The sequence below is a fragment of the Anolis sagrei genome, chromosome X (assembly GCF_037176765.1).
Source record: "Anolis sagrei isolate rAnoSag1 chromosome X, rAnoSag1.mat, whole genome shotgun sequence".
Lineage (NCBI taxonomy): Eukaryota > Metazoa > Chordata > Lepidosauria > Squamata > Dactyloidae > Anolis > Anolis sagrei.
In genome coordinates, this window is record NC_090034.1 from 84,684,752 (window position 1) to 84,699,911 (window position 15,160).

The window sequence follows — 15,160 nt, forward strand, 5'->3', positions numbered from 1 at the left end:
ACCCATTTAAATCACTTCTGATTAAGTGAGAGGTTTGGAAACATCCCTTTTTCATACTGAGAAAAACAGGAGCATTTGCAACCCTTCCTGAAGACAATCAATGAAAACAGTGGTGGTCTCGCAACTCGAGGTGTTCTTGGAGGAAATTGATTATCTGGATTATCTGGATCCAGCACAGTCTGGCTTTAGGGTCATGGAACGGAAACAGCCTTGGTCGCCTTAGTGGATGATCTGCTTAGGGAACTTGACAAGGGGAGTGTGTCCCTGTTGGTTCTCCTGGACCTCTCAGTAGTCTTTGATATCCTTCTGGGACACCTCACGGGTCTTGGAGGTACTAGGTTCTTGTGGGTTTTTTCGGGCTATAGAGCCATGTTCTAGAGGCATTTCTCCTGACGTTTTGCCTGCATCTATGGCAAGCATCCTCAGAGGTAGTGAGGTCTGTTGGAATTAGGACAATGGGTTTATATATCTGTGGAATGGCTGGGGTGGGGCAAGGAGCTCTTCCCTGCTGCAGTTAGGTGAAGCTTTTGATCAGTAAATTGGAGCAGTGCAATAAGAGATTACAAAATAGTATAATGATGACCTGGATTGGACCTGGAGTGTGATTTCAATTGTGTGACTTCAATTCATGTTTTAATGTTGATGTTTTAACTGTTCTGGATTTTAATGCATTTGTTTATTTATCGATATGTATATATGGAATTGAATTGTTGCCTTTGTCAGGCTGCTCTGAGTCCCCTTTGGAGTTGAGAAGGGTGGGGTTACAAGTGTGGTAAATAAATAAATAAATAAATAAACAGTCTTTGGAACAAAAGCTATGAAGAAGAAGCTGCCTTAAATCTCCGCCATTCCATAAACAGAGGGCAAGGAACAGAAACTGCACATGGGTTCGCTTTGGGTGGTTTTCCATTTCTTCACACGGCTAATGAGCCTCATTTGCAATCCCTTGCGAGGCGGAAAAATGTCCTTTCCTCCCTCTGGAAATGCTTGGAATAGTGTTGAAATTCGTAATGTCTGTAATACTTTGCACGGCTTGCACTTGCGCAACTCATTTTTTTCCATCGTTGCACAAGGAGGTATCCATCACTCCTGTGAACAAATCTTATTTTTTAATTAACTTTGGTTTTTTCCCAGCGTTGCACAAGGAGGCATCTGTCATCTCCTCTGAACAAATCTTACTTTTTAATTTTATTTACTTTATTTTTTATCATATATTTTGCCTAATTTAGAGACTCAATCTTACCCAAGGACACCTCTCTCTGTCTGTCTGCCTGTCTCTCTCTCTCTCTCTCTCTCTCTCTCTCTTCGTGCCTTGGAAGAAAGATTAAATAAAACAAAGATCCATTAAAATGAAATTAAAATGCTTCCTCCCATTTAGACAGTATTTTATAACAGCCAACTGGAAACATTTTCAATCAAGGGCTCATTATCATTGTATATAGCCCAATCATCATTATTATTTTATTGAACCATTGCATTTTATCGTTCTATATATTGATATTGTATGTTTAGATTAAAAAGACTATTGTGTTCATCCTTCATTAAGTGTTACATTTCATCTTGCTATACATGCATGAATTTTTAAAGAAGTCTGTTGTGTTTGTCGATAGTTAATTATGACATTTTACCTAGCTTTTTGTTGAGGTTTTACATATCAATAAAAAAAGATGTGTGTTTGTTATTAGTTCACTATTACATTTTATCATTCTGCTTGTTGATGTTTTATCTGTGGGTTTAAAAAATATGCTGTTGTGTTTTGTCATTAGAGTCTATGAAACTTTTAACTTGCTATTTAGTGATGCTTTATGCACAAGTTTTTTAAAAGGACTTTGTGGTTGTCATTTGAGGTTCTTATATATCAATACAGGATGAGGCTTAAAAATATGGAAACAGTTGGCCCTTCACATGTGTGGGGTTTGCTTTGCAGATTGTATTATTCATGGATCTGAGTAATATGTTCTCTCTTGGGTAATATATATATATATATACCTTACATATTAGTTTTGGGGTTAGATATTGTATAGTGCTATTTTTTAGTTGGGTTTTGGATTTTTTTGAATTGACCCATTCAAAATGCATAAAGGATGTGGGTAAACTACAACTCCCATCATCCCAGATCAATCCCCTCCAAACAGGACTTAAAGTTGGTCATGATGGGTATGTATGCCAGATTGGGCCAGATTAGTGGAGTTTGTAATGCTCTTTCAATGCAACTCCCATAATCGCCTGTCATTCCCCGTCAAACATGCCAGTACCTAAAGTGGGTCATGATGGGGATGTGTGTCAAGTGTGGTCCAGATCCATCATTGATGGGGTTCACATGCCAAACTCCTCCAGTATTTTAAGTTGGTCGTAGGGGATCTGAGCCAAATTTGGTCCATATCTATGGGAGTCATACTGCTTACTGAATTTGGGAGCTGGCTTGGAAATCATCCACAAAAATACATAAATACATACTTTGACTTTTATTATGTCCACAGATAGCTATATTACCCAAGAGAATACCTCTCTAGTAAAATAGGTATCCAAGAGTGAGAGAGAGACTGAAGCTAGATAGCTAGATAGCTAAATAGATAGATTAGACTAGCATTTCTCAACCTGGGGGTCGGGACCCGTGTGGGGGTTGCGAGCGGGTGTGATAGGGATCGCCAAAGACCATCAGAAAACATAGTATTTTTTGTTGGTCATGTGGGTTCTGTGTGGGAAGTTTGGCCCAATTCCATCGTTGGTGGGGTTCAGAATGCTCTTTGATTGTAGGGGAACTATAAATCCCAGCAACTACAATTCCCAAATATCAAGGTCTATCCCCCCCCCCCCCCGAACTCCACCAGTGTTTCCTTTTGGGCATAATGAGTATTTGTGTCAAGTTTGGTCCAGAGCCATCACTGTTTGAGTCCACAGTGTTCTCTGGGTGTAGGTGGACTACAACTCCAAAACTCAAGATCAGTGCCCATCAAACCCTTCCAGCATTTTCTGTTGGTCAGGGCAGTTCTGTGTGCCAAGTTTGGTTCAATTCCATCGTTGGTGGAGTTCAGAATGCTCTTTGATTGTAGGTGAACTATAAATCCCAGCAGCTACAACTCCCAAATGACGAAATCAATCCCCCCAACACTACCAGTATTCAAATTAGGGCGTATCAGCTATTTGTGGCAAATTTGGTTCAGTGAATGAAAATACATCCTGCACATATTTACATTACGATTCATAACAGTAGCAAAATTAGTCCTGAAGTAGCAACGAAAATAATTTTATGGTTGGGGGTCACCACAACATGAAGAACTGGATTAAGGGGTCATGGCATTAGGAAGGTTGAGAAACACTGGATTAGACAGAGAGACTGTAGATGGATGGATGGATGGATGGATGGATGGATGGATGGATGGGTTGATGGATGGATAAGACAGAGAGGCGAAAGATAGATGGATAGATAGATAGATAGATAGATAGATAGATAGATAGATAGGACTGGAGAGAGGCTAGAGACAGATGGATAGATGGATGGCTAGATGGATGGATAATATTCCCTCCACTTTTTTGCTGGCCCTATGGCTCTGACCTCAGTGTTTTCTTGTCCCTCTCTCCTCCTGCTTTGCAGTGGAACTGGACCGGGACCTCTTCCACCAGAAGAAGCCTTATTGGAAGGAGTTCAGGTTCGACTTGGCACAGATTCCAACTGGGGAGTCGGTCACCGCTGCCGAGTTTCGGATTTACAAGACACCGAGCTTTGCCTGGCCTTTGAATGCCACCCTCCACTGCAGCATCTACGAGATCGTCCAGGAGCATCGCAATAGGTGTGCAAGAAGGAAGGCTCCTGGCCCAAAATGGAGGCTAGGGTTCTAACCCTTGCTGGGCAAGTCATGCTCTCTCAGCCCAGAGAAAGTCACAACTACTTGATAGGGTCCTTCAATGAGTTGGCACCCAACAAAAAACCTTGGGCTCTGACAACTGCTTAGGAACCCCCGGTGGTGCAATGGGTTAAACCCTTGTGTCAGCAGGACTGAAGACTGACAGGTCTAAGGTTCAAATCAGGGGAGAGCGTGGATGAGCTCCCTCTGTCAGCTCTAGCTCCATATGTGGGAACATGAGAGAAGCCTCCCACGAGGATGGTAGAACATTAAAAACACCCAGGCATCCTCTGGGCAACGTCCAATTCTCTCACACCAGAAGCAACTTGCACTTTCTCAAGTTGCTCCTGACACACACACACGCACACACGCAAAATCATGAAACACATCAATGTCTTGTAGATAGATAGATAGATAGATAGATAGATAGAGACACATGAGATGAGAGGGGTTAGCCAGATAAATGGATGGATGGATGATATAGGTAGGTGATATAACCAGATAGATAATATAGCTTGCTAGCTATAGATAGATTACATTATGTAACACAATGTATGTTCCTAATTGGTTCTTTCATAAAAATATGGAAAAAGTTTATTAAACTGCAGAAACTTGAGAGATACTGTGAGGGATATCCTGTAGCATATTTTGTTATCGTTTTTCAATAATTTTCTTGTTGAGTCTCAACCAATTCAAAATAGTTTGATAGATGAGATAGCCAGTATATGATATACCATATATTCTGGGGTACTAGACGACTTTTTAGGCATGTAAAACCTTATAAAATTTTAGGAGTCGTCTAGTATGCCGGGTATAAAATTAAAATAATAATAAAATTACAAAAAATACTCCGCCTCCTCCTCCTCCTCCTCTGCTGCCTTGGCTCATGGTGGCCTCCTGGGCAGGCTCCCCGTCCTTCCTCTCTTCCTAGCTGCCTTCCTTGCTCAGGCCCAGGCCGCTCCCTTGTTGGCGCCCGGGCCCCTGGGCTGCTTCCCACACTGCTCAGGCTGCTTTCCTTCTTCCTGGCCAGGCCTCGCGAGAAGCTCCTCTTCTCCCGCGAGACAACGTCGTCTCGTGGGAGAAGAGGTGCTTCTCACGAGGCCTGGCCAGGAAGGAGAGTGGCCTGAGCACAAGGGCCTACTGCGTTGCTCAGGCCGTTCTGCTTCCTGGCCAGGCCTCGCGAGAAGCGCCTCTTGCCCCGCGAGATGTCTCGCGAGAGAAGAGGTGCTTCTCGCGAGGCCTGGCCAGGAAGGAGAGTGGCCTGAGCAGAAGGGCCTCCCGCGCTGGTCAGGCCGCTCTCCTTCTTCTTGGCCAGGCCTCCTGAGAAGTGCCACTTCACGCGCGAGACAACTTTGTCTCACGGGAGAAGAGGCGCTTCTTGCTTGGCTGTGAGGCGGAGACGCCATGGCGGCGGAGTGGGGGCAGGAATAAGGAGAGTGGCCTGAGCAGCGAAGTCATCTTAAACAGTGAGTATATCCCCAACTCTCTATTTTGTGTCTTAAAATTGGGGGGTCGTCTTATAGCCCCAGTCGTGTTGTACCCCAGAATATACGGTAGACAGATAAATGAGGTAGCCAGATAGATAAGTAAGTAAAGGTAGATTACATGGATAGATGATATAGCCAGATAAATAGAGATATGTACATATATGTGTTAGGAAGATGGGATAGCCAGATAGATATAGAGAAATATAGATAGATGAGATAGGTGGATGAGGTAGATGGATGGATGGATGGATGGATGGATGGATGGATGGATGGATGGATGGATAGATAGATAGATAGATAGATAGATAGATAGATAGATAGATAGATTTACCTGCATTTCTGGAGGTGTAGTGATATTGGTTACCCTTGGTGTTGGGTCTCCATCACCCCTCTGTTGATGCATATGATGATGATGATGCTTTTATCTTGACTTAGATGCAAAGCAGCTCACAACCTTTAAAAATCGATGCCATTTAAATTCTGCAAGATTTTAACATTGAACTGGCAAGGCCTGACTGTCTTCTGCTGCCCTCCAGGGAAGCAGAGCTGCTCTTCTTGGACCTTCAGGACTTCCGGTCCGGAGCCGAGGGGTGGCTGGTGTTTGACGTCGCCGCAGCAAGCAACCATTGGCTCCTGACCCGCAAATACCACCTGGGCCTGAGACTTTACGTGGAGACCGAGGACGGTAAGACTGAAGCCACCTTTCAAGTGGCATTTGTCCATAGAAATCTATTTGGTGACTCAGTGTTGTTGCTCTAGTGCAGAGACAGACCCTGTGTGTGTGGATGTGGTCTTTGTGTCCCTTTCTGTTACTTATTTTATTGTTGTTTTGCCTGTCTCTTGGCATGGGGCCCATGACAAATTGCAGAACTTCAAAGAGTTGTTGTAGGTTTTTCAGGCTATATGGCCATGTTCTAGAAGCATTCTCTCTTGCCGTTTCACCTGCATCTATGGCAGGCATCCTCAGAGGTTGTGAAGTCAGGAGAGAATGCTTCTAGAACATGGCCATATAGCCCAAAAAACCTACAACAACCCAGTGATTCCGGCCATGAAAGCCTTCGACAATACATGGAACTCCAAAGATCTTAATTTGCAAAAGTAAAAATTTGTAAAATAAGTACATGGCTTAGGGCGGCTTAAAGCACAACAAAATATAAACCGCTGGGAGAGATCATCTGGAGTTTTGGAATATGGTGCCACCTATATACAGATGACATCCAACTCTATTGCTCCTTCCCACCTAATGCTAAAGAAGCTATTCTGACCCTAAACCAGTGCCTGTCATCAGTAATGGACTGGATAAGGGCAAACAAATTGAAACTTGGGTTGTTGTGAGTTTTCCAGGCTGTCTGTCCATGTTCCAGAAGCATTCTTTCCTGAAACATGGTCATACAGCCCGGAAAACTCACAACAACCCAGTGATTCCGGCCATGAAAGCCTTTGACAATAAATTGAAATTTAATCCAGACCTGGTCAGTTGGAAGACATATCAGGGAATAGGGATCCAGCCTGTGCTGGATGGGGTCACACTCCCCCTGAAGACACAGGTTCACAGTTTGTGGGTCCTCATTGGCTCGGCATTGAACCTGGGCGCCCAGTTATCGGTGGTGGCAGGAGGGCCTTTGCACAATTAGAACTTGCGCGCCAACTGCACCTGTTCCTTGAGAAGCCAGATCTGGCTATGGTTGTTGTTGTTGTTCATTCGTTCGTTCAGTCGTCTCTGACTCTTCGTGACCTCATGGACCAGCCCACGCCAGAGCTCCCTGTCGGCCGTTACCACCTCCAGCTCCCTCAAGGTCAGTCCAGTCACTTCAAGCTTGCCATCCATCCATCTTGCCCTTGGTCGGCCCCTCTTCCTTTTGCCTTCCACTTTCCCCAGCATAATTGTCTTCTCTGGCTATGGTAGTACATGCCAAAGTTACATCCTGCCTGGATTACTGTAACGTGCTCTACATGGGGCTGCCTCTGAAGAGTGCTTGGAAACTTCAGCTAGTCCAAAGAGCTGCAGCCAGGTTACTCACTGGGGTTGGCTACAGGGATTGGACAACCCCCCTGTTGCAGCAGCTTCACTAGCTGCCAGACTATCTCTGGGCACAATTCAAAGTGCTGGTCATGACCTTTAAAGCTCTAGACAGTTCAGGTCCAAGCTATTTGGCTGACCGAATCTCCTTGTATGAACCTGCCTGGGCCCTGAAATCTTCAGGAGAGGCCGTTCTCCCAGTCCCACCTCCATCTCAAGCTCGGTTGGTGGGAATAAGAGAACAGGCTTTCCTTCTTGGTGGCAAATGCCCCTCGACCCTGGAATCCACTTCTTCCCAAAGATGCCAGAATGGCCCTTTTCCTCCTGTCCTTCAGGCAGCAGGTTACAATGGTTTTATTCAGAAAGGCTTTTAAAGAAGGTTTTTAAGATAAAGTCAGGGGGTGCTGTGGTTTTTAACTTTGAATATGTTTTAATGGTTTAACTGGGAATTTTGTAATACTGTTTATATTTAATCCTGTTTGCATATTTGCATATTTTTAAATTGTATGCTGATGCTTTTGTGATAAGCAGCTTTGAGTCTCCTGCAGAAGAGATAAAACAGAGTATAAATATTATAATAATAATAATAATAATAATAATGTAATAATATACATAGCACATCATTCTCAGAAACCTTTCTGACACATGGTTCAAAATTTAAATGTCTCGCTTAAATTTAAAAAAAGCCTTTGCTTTTGGGTGGGAAAAGGAGCATAAAAGGGGCTCGTGGACCTCAACAGGGAAGATTGTCTTTTTGCAACTAGAAGTTTTTCCTGTTCCTTTTTCATTTTTCCTGTACTTTTGGGAAGTTTTTTTCATCCATCTTATTCTCGGCAATATGCCTCGTCATATTGATTATGGAGCTAAAAACATGGTATATTAATATTTTGACAAAAAAACTGTATTCAAACCAGCTTAACTAAAAGCACAGCAGAGGTCCTCTAAGAGTATAAATTAGCATAACATTAGAAGGCATTTACAAAGATTTTAATAATACATGTCTTGTCTGATCCATTTCAAATCAAAGACTCGAAAAATCCAAAACAAATTTCCAAACAAGGTAAGTATTAACATTCAGCTCACATGCACAGCCTTTATTTCCATTGCAGAAGATGGTTAAGGACAAGTGAGTAGAGAAAGGCCAGGGATCAATTTTTCTATCTCCAGCCTTTCCTTTTCTTACAATTTGCATTTTGAAAGGAGTATTCATAGGTCAATCGATCATTTTTATAGAGTAGCTAAGTTTTGTGTGGCAGCTATAAAAATAAGGAAGCAGTTTGTGGGTGATTTTAGGTTAATTTATTTTACTATCCATACTTACAGATTTTATAAGCGACATATAAGATGCCATATAGGTCGATTCCATATCATGGACTTTCTGCTTTCAGTGTTGTGGATTCTTTGTCTTAATGTTAACACATTAAAACTATTTTTTTAATGTTTTAAAGTTTTACACTCCTGGTCTGTGACCGTAATAATAAAATTCAAACATTCATAGATCTATGCATTTAACAGGCTGGGGTATAGCGGGTGAAACCCCCTTTCTGGTTTTTATTACACTGCTTCCTATAAACATGCTTTTATTTAACTATCTTCCTGGTGAAGCTGCTGCTAGGAAACATCCAGCTAGACAGAGAATGAGAAGAAGGTGGGGCAACTTGACATAAAAAAGGCTTTGGAGTTTTGGAGTTGGGTGCCATCTCTACGCAGATGACACACAACTCTACTACTCTTTTCCACCCAATTCCAAGGAGGCCTCCCGGGTCCTGGACGAGTGCCTAGCCACTGTGTCTATCTGGATGAGGAAGAACAAGCTGAAGATCAATCCCGACAAGACAGAGGTCCTCCTGGTCGATTGTAAACCTGACCGGGGTATAGGGTGGCAACCTGTGTTGGACGGGGTTACACTCCCCCCGAAGCCACAGGTCCGCAGTTTGGGAGTCCTCTTGGATTCATCGCTTACGCTTGAGGCTCAGGCGTTGGCGGTGTCCGGGAGGGCTTTTGCACAATTGAGACTCGTGCGCCAGCTGCGACCGTACCTCGCGAAGGCTGATCTGGCCGGGGTGGTCCATGCCTTGGTCACCTCTAGATTGGACTACTGTAATGCGCTCTACGTGGGGCTGCCCTTGAAAACGGCTCGGAAATTTCAACTGGTCCAACGGGCAGCGGCCAGGATGTTCCTTACAGAAAGAGGCCAACCCTTCTGTTCAAGGAGCTCCACTGGCTGCCGTTTATTTTCCGAGCCCAATTTAAGGTGCAGGTGTTTACCTACAAAGCCCTGAACGGTTTGGGACCATCCTACCTGTGTGATTGCATCTCCGTTTATGAACCCACGCGTTCACTTTGTTCATCTGGAGAGGCCCTGCTCGTGATTCTGCCTGCGTCGCAAGTGCGTTTGGTGGGACACGAGACAGGGCGTTTTCTGTGGTGGCTCCCCGACTCTGGAACACCCTCCCCAAAGATCTTAGACAGGCCCCTACATTGGCAGTCTTTAGAAAGAACTTGAAGACCTGGCTGTTCCGATGTGCCTTTCCAGAATAGGAAATCTCCAATACCAAGTCCCTGAAGCACTTTATTAGAATTAAGATTGCCACACACTGCACACTGCACTTACCCTATAATCCTTATATACCACCTGTCACATCAGCACTTTTAATTCTGTACCCATTACTCTGGCCCGGCCCAGTTTTACTGTGTTTTGGTGTATTGTTTATTGCTTGTGGTTTAATATTGCTTTAATTTGTTTTTAATTTTGCTTTATGTGTTGTATTGTTATGTTGTGTATTGAGGCCTTGGCCTTTGTAAGCCACATCGAGTCCTTCGGGAGATGCTAGCTGGGTACAAATAAAGATAATAATAATAATAATAATAATAATAATAATAATAATAATTTGTGACAAGGAGCTTCCTTATCAGAGGCTTTGTGAACTGTAGTGTACCTGTATGACGCACCTGTTAACCTGGTGCTTGGTTTTGCAGGTGAGAGCGTGGATCCTGGCCTGGCCGGCCTCCTGGGGCGTCAGGGACCCCGCTCCAAGCAGCCCTTCCTAGTGACCTTCTTCCGGTCCAGCCAGAACCAGGCCAGGGTCCCCCGAGCGGCGGTCAAGCAGCTGAGGAAGCGACCACATAAGAGGACAAACAACTTCTCACACCTCAACCGGCTCCCAGGGTCATTGGGTAGGTAAGGAGATGGGAGGTGAGGCATGCCTTGAGGTGTTTGTGTCAGAGAATTTCCAAAAGGAAACAGCATTTCAAAATGTAAATCAGCAACAACAGCAGAAGCAGCAGTTAGAATCATAGAACAATAGAGTTGGAAGAGACCGCATGGGCCATCTAGTCCAACCCCTCTCTTCCATGTAGGAAAAGCACAATCAAAGTACCCCTGACAGATGGCCACCCAGCCTCTGTTTAAAAGCCTCCAAGGAATAAGCCTCCACCACACTCCAGGGAAGAGAGTTCCACTGCTGAACAGCTCTTACAGTCAGGAAATTCTTCCTAATATTCAGGCAGAATCTCCTTTCCTGTAAGCTGAATCCATGGCTCCGTGTCTTTATTCAACAGACCAGAAGCTTGAGTGTCAGCAGTAGAGCGAATGAGTTTCAGCAATGACAGGAGCAGAGTCAGGATAGGAAAGTTAGGGCCTATCTCTCTCTCTCTCTCTGAAGCAGTCATCTTGTCTCCCTCCATGCTCACAGAAGAACAAAAGGAGGAAACTTAGGAGCTTGTCATGTGCTTAGACACTTTGAATGAAAAGAGGCATGTCGCTGGAAATAGTAATCTAACAATCAGGAGGCAGAGAGAGACACAAAAGACAAAAGGGGAAGAACTTTCCCTGCCAGCTAACTCTCGCTGTCTGTTTCCTTGATGAGGACTATAACCCTGTGCAGGATGTGGCTGAGTTCCAACACTGGCTTTCTCCGCATCCTTTTGTCCTTGCTTTTTGTTTGTTATCACAGAGTCTTAAGAGTTGGAATGAACCCCAAAGGCCATCCAAGCCCGTTCTGCCAGGCAGGAAGACACAATCCAAGCCCTCCTGGCAGATGGCCATACAGTCTCTGCTTTAAAAACCCCAGAGAGGGAGACTCTGTCACAATCTCTGACAGCAGCATATTCTACTGCTGAACAGCTCTTTCTGCCAGGAAGAGCTTCCTAAAGTTTACGTAGAATCTCTTTTCCTGCCATTTTGAATCCATTGTATCCTAGTCTCCAGAGCAGCAGAAAACAGGCTTTCCTTTACAAAACTCTCTGGATTTCCTGCCTAAGATCAGGCCAAAGTGCTATATTCTGTCTCTTGGCTTAAGCATGTTGTCCCTTTGGCAAATTCTGTTCTGTTGACGAAGCCCTTCCATGCTTTTCTTCTACAGACGATGTCCACATTTCGGAAGGGAGGCCAGTCTGCAGGAGGCACGAGCTCTACGTCAGCTTCCGAGATCTGGGATGGCTGGTCAGTGTGTCCTTTTTACCTCTTTAGCGGGGTGAGATCCCGTTTGTCAGCTCCAGCTTCTCATGTGGAGAAATGCGAGAAGCCTCCCACAGGATGGTAAAACATCCAGGCGTTCTCTAGGCAACGTCCTTGCAGATGGCCAATTCTCTCACACCAGGAGCGACTTGAGTTTCTCAAGTCGCTCCTGACATGAAAATAAAAGTGACATCCCTCCCTGGGGCTGCAGGGGGATGACAGATACATCCATCTGGCTTTGCTCTGCTTCCAAACAGAGTTCACACAACCATAGCCATCTTTCATGGATTGGGCATGTTGGCCTGGGTCTTTCATGCTTGCAAGGTGTGAAGGTACAGGTGCTGAACGAGCCCACGCATCCACTCAGTGCTCAAGGGAGGATATGGTAGGGAGGAATGTGCCCAGCACCTCTCTGCATGATCCACGGTTTTGGCTGTATTCAACCAGCAACTCATTCTGAAACACAGCAGGCAGACTCCTCTTTGGCTGCAGAAAAGCAGTGTGCCTCTAACTTCAATTCAGGAAAATAATTTCATTTCTACTAGCTACCTGTGTTTAAAAAAACTCACTGGTTGCTATTTCACGACGTAACAAGTTTTTTTTTTTGTTTCTGGGTTATAAATGTTCTCTGATTAAAAAGCACATTTTGCTATAGTTTTTCAATGAATATGTCATTGAGTCTCAACCAATTCGACATATTTTATTTATTTATTAGCCATCCCCTGCCATGCGTTGCTGTGGTCCAGTCTATATATGTGTTTTGTGTGTATATATATGTGGTTTTGTGCATGCATTGTTTGGGGGAGGGGGTGTGGCTTTTTAAGTCTCTTCTGCTATGTTTTTCAGTGTTTTTATGAGTGATAGTCACTCGTTGGCCTGATAGGTGTATTGTGTCCAAATTTGGTGTCAATTCATCCAGTGGTTTTTGAGTTCTGTTAATCCCACAAACCAACATTATATTTTTATTTCTATAGACTAGATGTACCTACCACATGTTGCTGTGACCAATCTTCCCTCCCTCTTTCCTTTCTTTCTTTCTTTCTTTCTTTCTCTCCTTCTTTCCTTCCTTCCTCTTCCCTTCCTCCCCCTTTCTTACTTCTCTACCTATTCTTGGATTGCAACTCCCAGTAGTTTGTCCAGTGGTGTTTGAGTTCTGTTAATCCCACAAACCAACATTATATTTTTATTTCTATAGACTAGATGTACCCACCACATGTTGCTGTGGCCAATCTTCCCTCCCTCTTTCCTTCCTTCCTTCCTTCCTTCCTTCCTTCCTTCCTTCCTTCCTTCCTTCCTTTCTTTCTTTCTTTCTTTCTTTCTTTGTCTCCTTCTTTCCTTCCTTCCTCTTCCCTTCCTCCCCCTTTTCTTTCCCTTCCCCTTTCTCCCCTTTCTTACTTCTCTACCTATTCTTGGATTGCAACTCCCCGCAGTCCGTCCAGTGGTGTTTGAGTTATGTTAATCCCACAAACCAACATTATATTTTTATTTCTATAGATTTATTTATTTACAGCATTTATATTCCGTCCTTCTCATCCCAAAGGGGACTCAGGACTGATCATAGAACACATAAATGGCAAACATTCAATGCTGTTAAACAGACGGGACAGGCAACAGATTTCCCTTCCAAGGGGCAGATTTGTCTCACTTCCTGTTGTATCAGCCCCATTCTTAACTTGGAGTCATATGTAAGTCGTATGTTTGTAACTCAGGGGTGCCTGTACACTACTAAAGTCACTTGCAGTTGGTCACTTAAAAAAAACACTGTAGGAAAAGAAATGTTTTTCACTTGCCAGTGGATGGAGAGCAAGGAGGGAGCCTTTTTGTGATGATGGAAGATATGTACTGCTAGCCAAAGCTTTCTTCCAGTTGCTGGAACTGAGCCCATGAGTGTGGCTTCTTTCAAAGCGCTGTTCCTTTGCTCCTCTTCCAGGACTGGGTGATTGCACCGCAGGGCTACTCCGCCTTTTACTGCGATGGAGAGTGCGCTTTCCCCTTGGACTCCTGCATGAACGCCACCAACCATGCCATCCTCCAGTCCCTGGTCAGTATCCTCCGGTCGGAAAGATTTATTTTTTTATTTTTTTATTTACGACATTTATATGTTGCCCTTCTCACCCCAAAGGGGACTCAGAGCGGCTTGCAAGATATATATACATACAATATATTATATTATTAGCATAGTACGATATCAGTATTATATATTACTATATTGTACTATACCATTATATTGTGATATTATTAGTAATATTATATGTAATATAAAATATATAATTATAATATTATATTATTATATTGTATTACATTATAATATTATAAATATCCTGTGTATATACAATATATTATATTACATAATTTTCATTCTATATTATATTATGTTATTAGAATTTGAATATTAGAGAGGAAATATTTATTTATTTATTTAAAACTTTTATATCCCGATCTTCTCTAACCTCCGTAGAGGGACTCAGACCGGCTCACAGCAAGGATTCAATGCTAATAATACAGTCTTAAAACATCACACAATAACAAGTTAAAATACATATAGATTAAAATTACGATTAGAAATAAGCCAAATCGCCAAGATAAAATCATGTCCAACTCAGTGTGGTCGATAACTTTGTTCTGTAGCCGGTCTCAATCATTACTCTGGGAATGTTTCCTTCCATAGCCAGGATTTCACCAGCCTCCTGAAGGACAGGAGGGAGGGGGCAGATCTGATCTCAATCGGGAGAGAGTTCCATAGCCGAGGGGCCACCACAGAAAAGGCCCTGTCTCTCGTTCTCACCAGACGAGATTGTGAAAGTGCCGGCACTGAGAGCAGGACCCCACCAGAAGATCTTAGTAGTCTTGATGGTTCATAGGGGAGAATACGTTCAGACAGGTAAACCGTAAATAGCAGGACAATCAAGGAGTTTCTCATCAATACAAGAGAAGCAGAGGAGAGAGTGGATGCATATGAGAGGAGCAGCCATGGGTGGGCACATGTGCCTCTCATGATGGGAGCAGCCATCTGTAGGTGCATGTGTATCTCCCCTTCCCCGAGGGCCCCACTGTTTGGTCAATGGTGCCCAAATGGCCCTGAAACTCACTATCTCCCTTCCACATCAAACCATTATAGCACTTTCATTCCACTTTAACAGCCATGGTTTCATTGAATGGCATCCTGGGCTAGGGAATTTGAGGTGCTCTAGAACATTGCCTCTGAAACTGTGGGCCCCAACCCCAAATGGGAACTCTTGAGCTCCATGTTGGGGTCACAAAAATTGGCAACAACCAAATGTTTTTGAATACAACCTATTTTCAAAAAAATGTACATTGTTTACCATGGACTCTGCAAAAAATGCTTCAA

The 15,160-nt window shown here is 43.7% G+C and overlaps 1 protein-coding gene across 1 annotated transcript in view; it reads left to right on the top strand.

Moving 5' to 3' along the window:
- The window catches only part of LOC132780394 (bone morphogenetic protein 8B-like), a 46,292-nt gene that overhangs the window by 25,601 nt on the left and 5,531 nt on the right, over positions 1-15,160 (top strand). Inside the window, exons 2-6 of the mRNA XM_060784072.2 lie at positions 3,596-3,791; positions 5,869-6,017; positions 10,332-10,529; positions 11,717-11,796; positions 13,742-13,852. Of these exons, the coding sequence (XP_060640055.2) occupies positions 3,596-3,791; positions 5,869-6,017; positions 10,332-10,529; positions 11,717-11,796; positions 13,742-13,852 (734 nt within the window). The remainder of the gene's footprint in view (positions 1-3,595; positions 3,792-5,868; positions 6,018-10,331; positions 10,530-11,716; positions 11,797-13,741; positions 13,853-15,160) is intronic.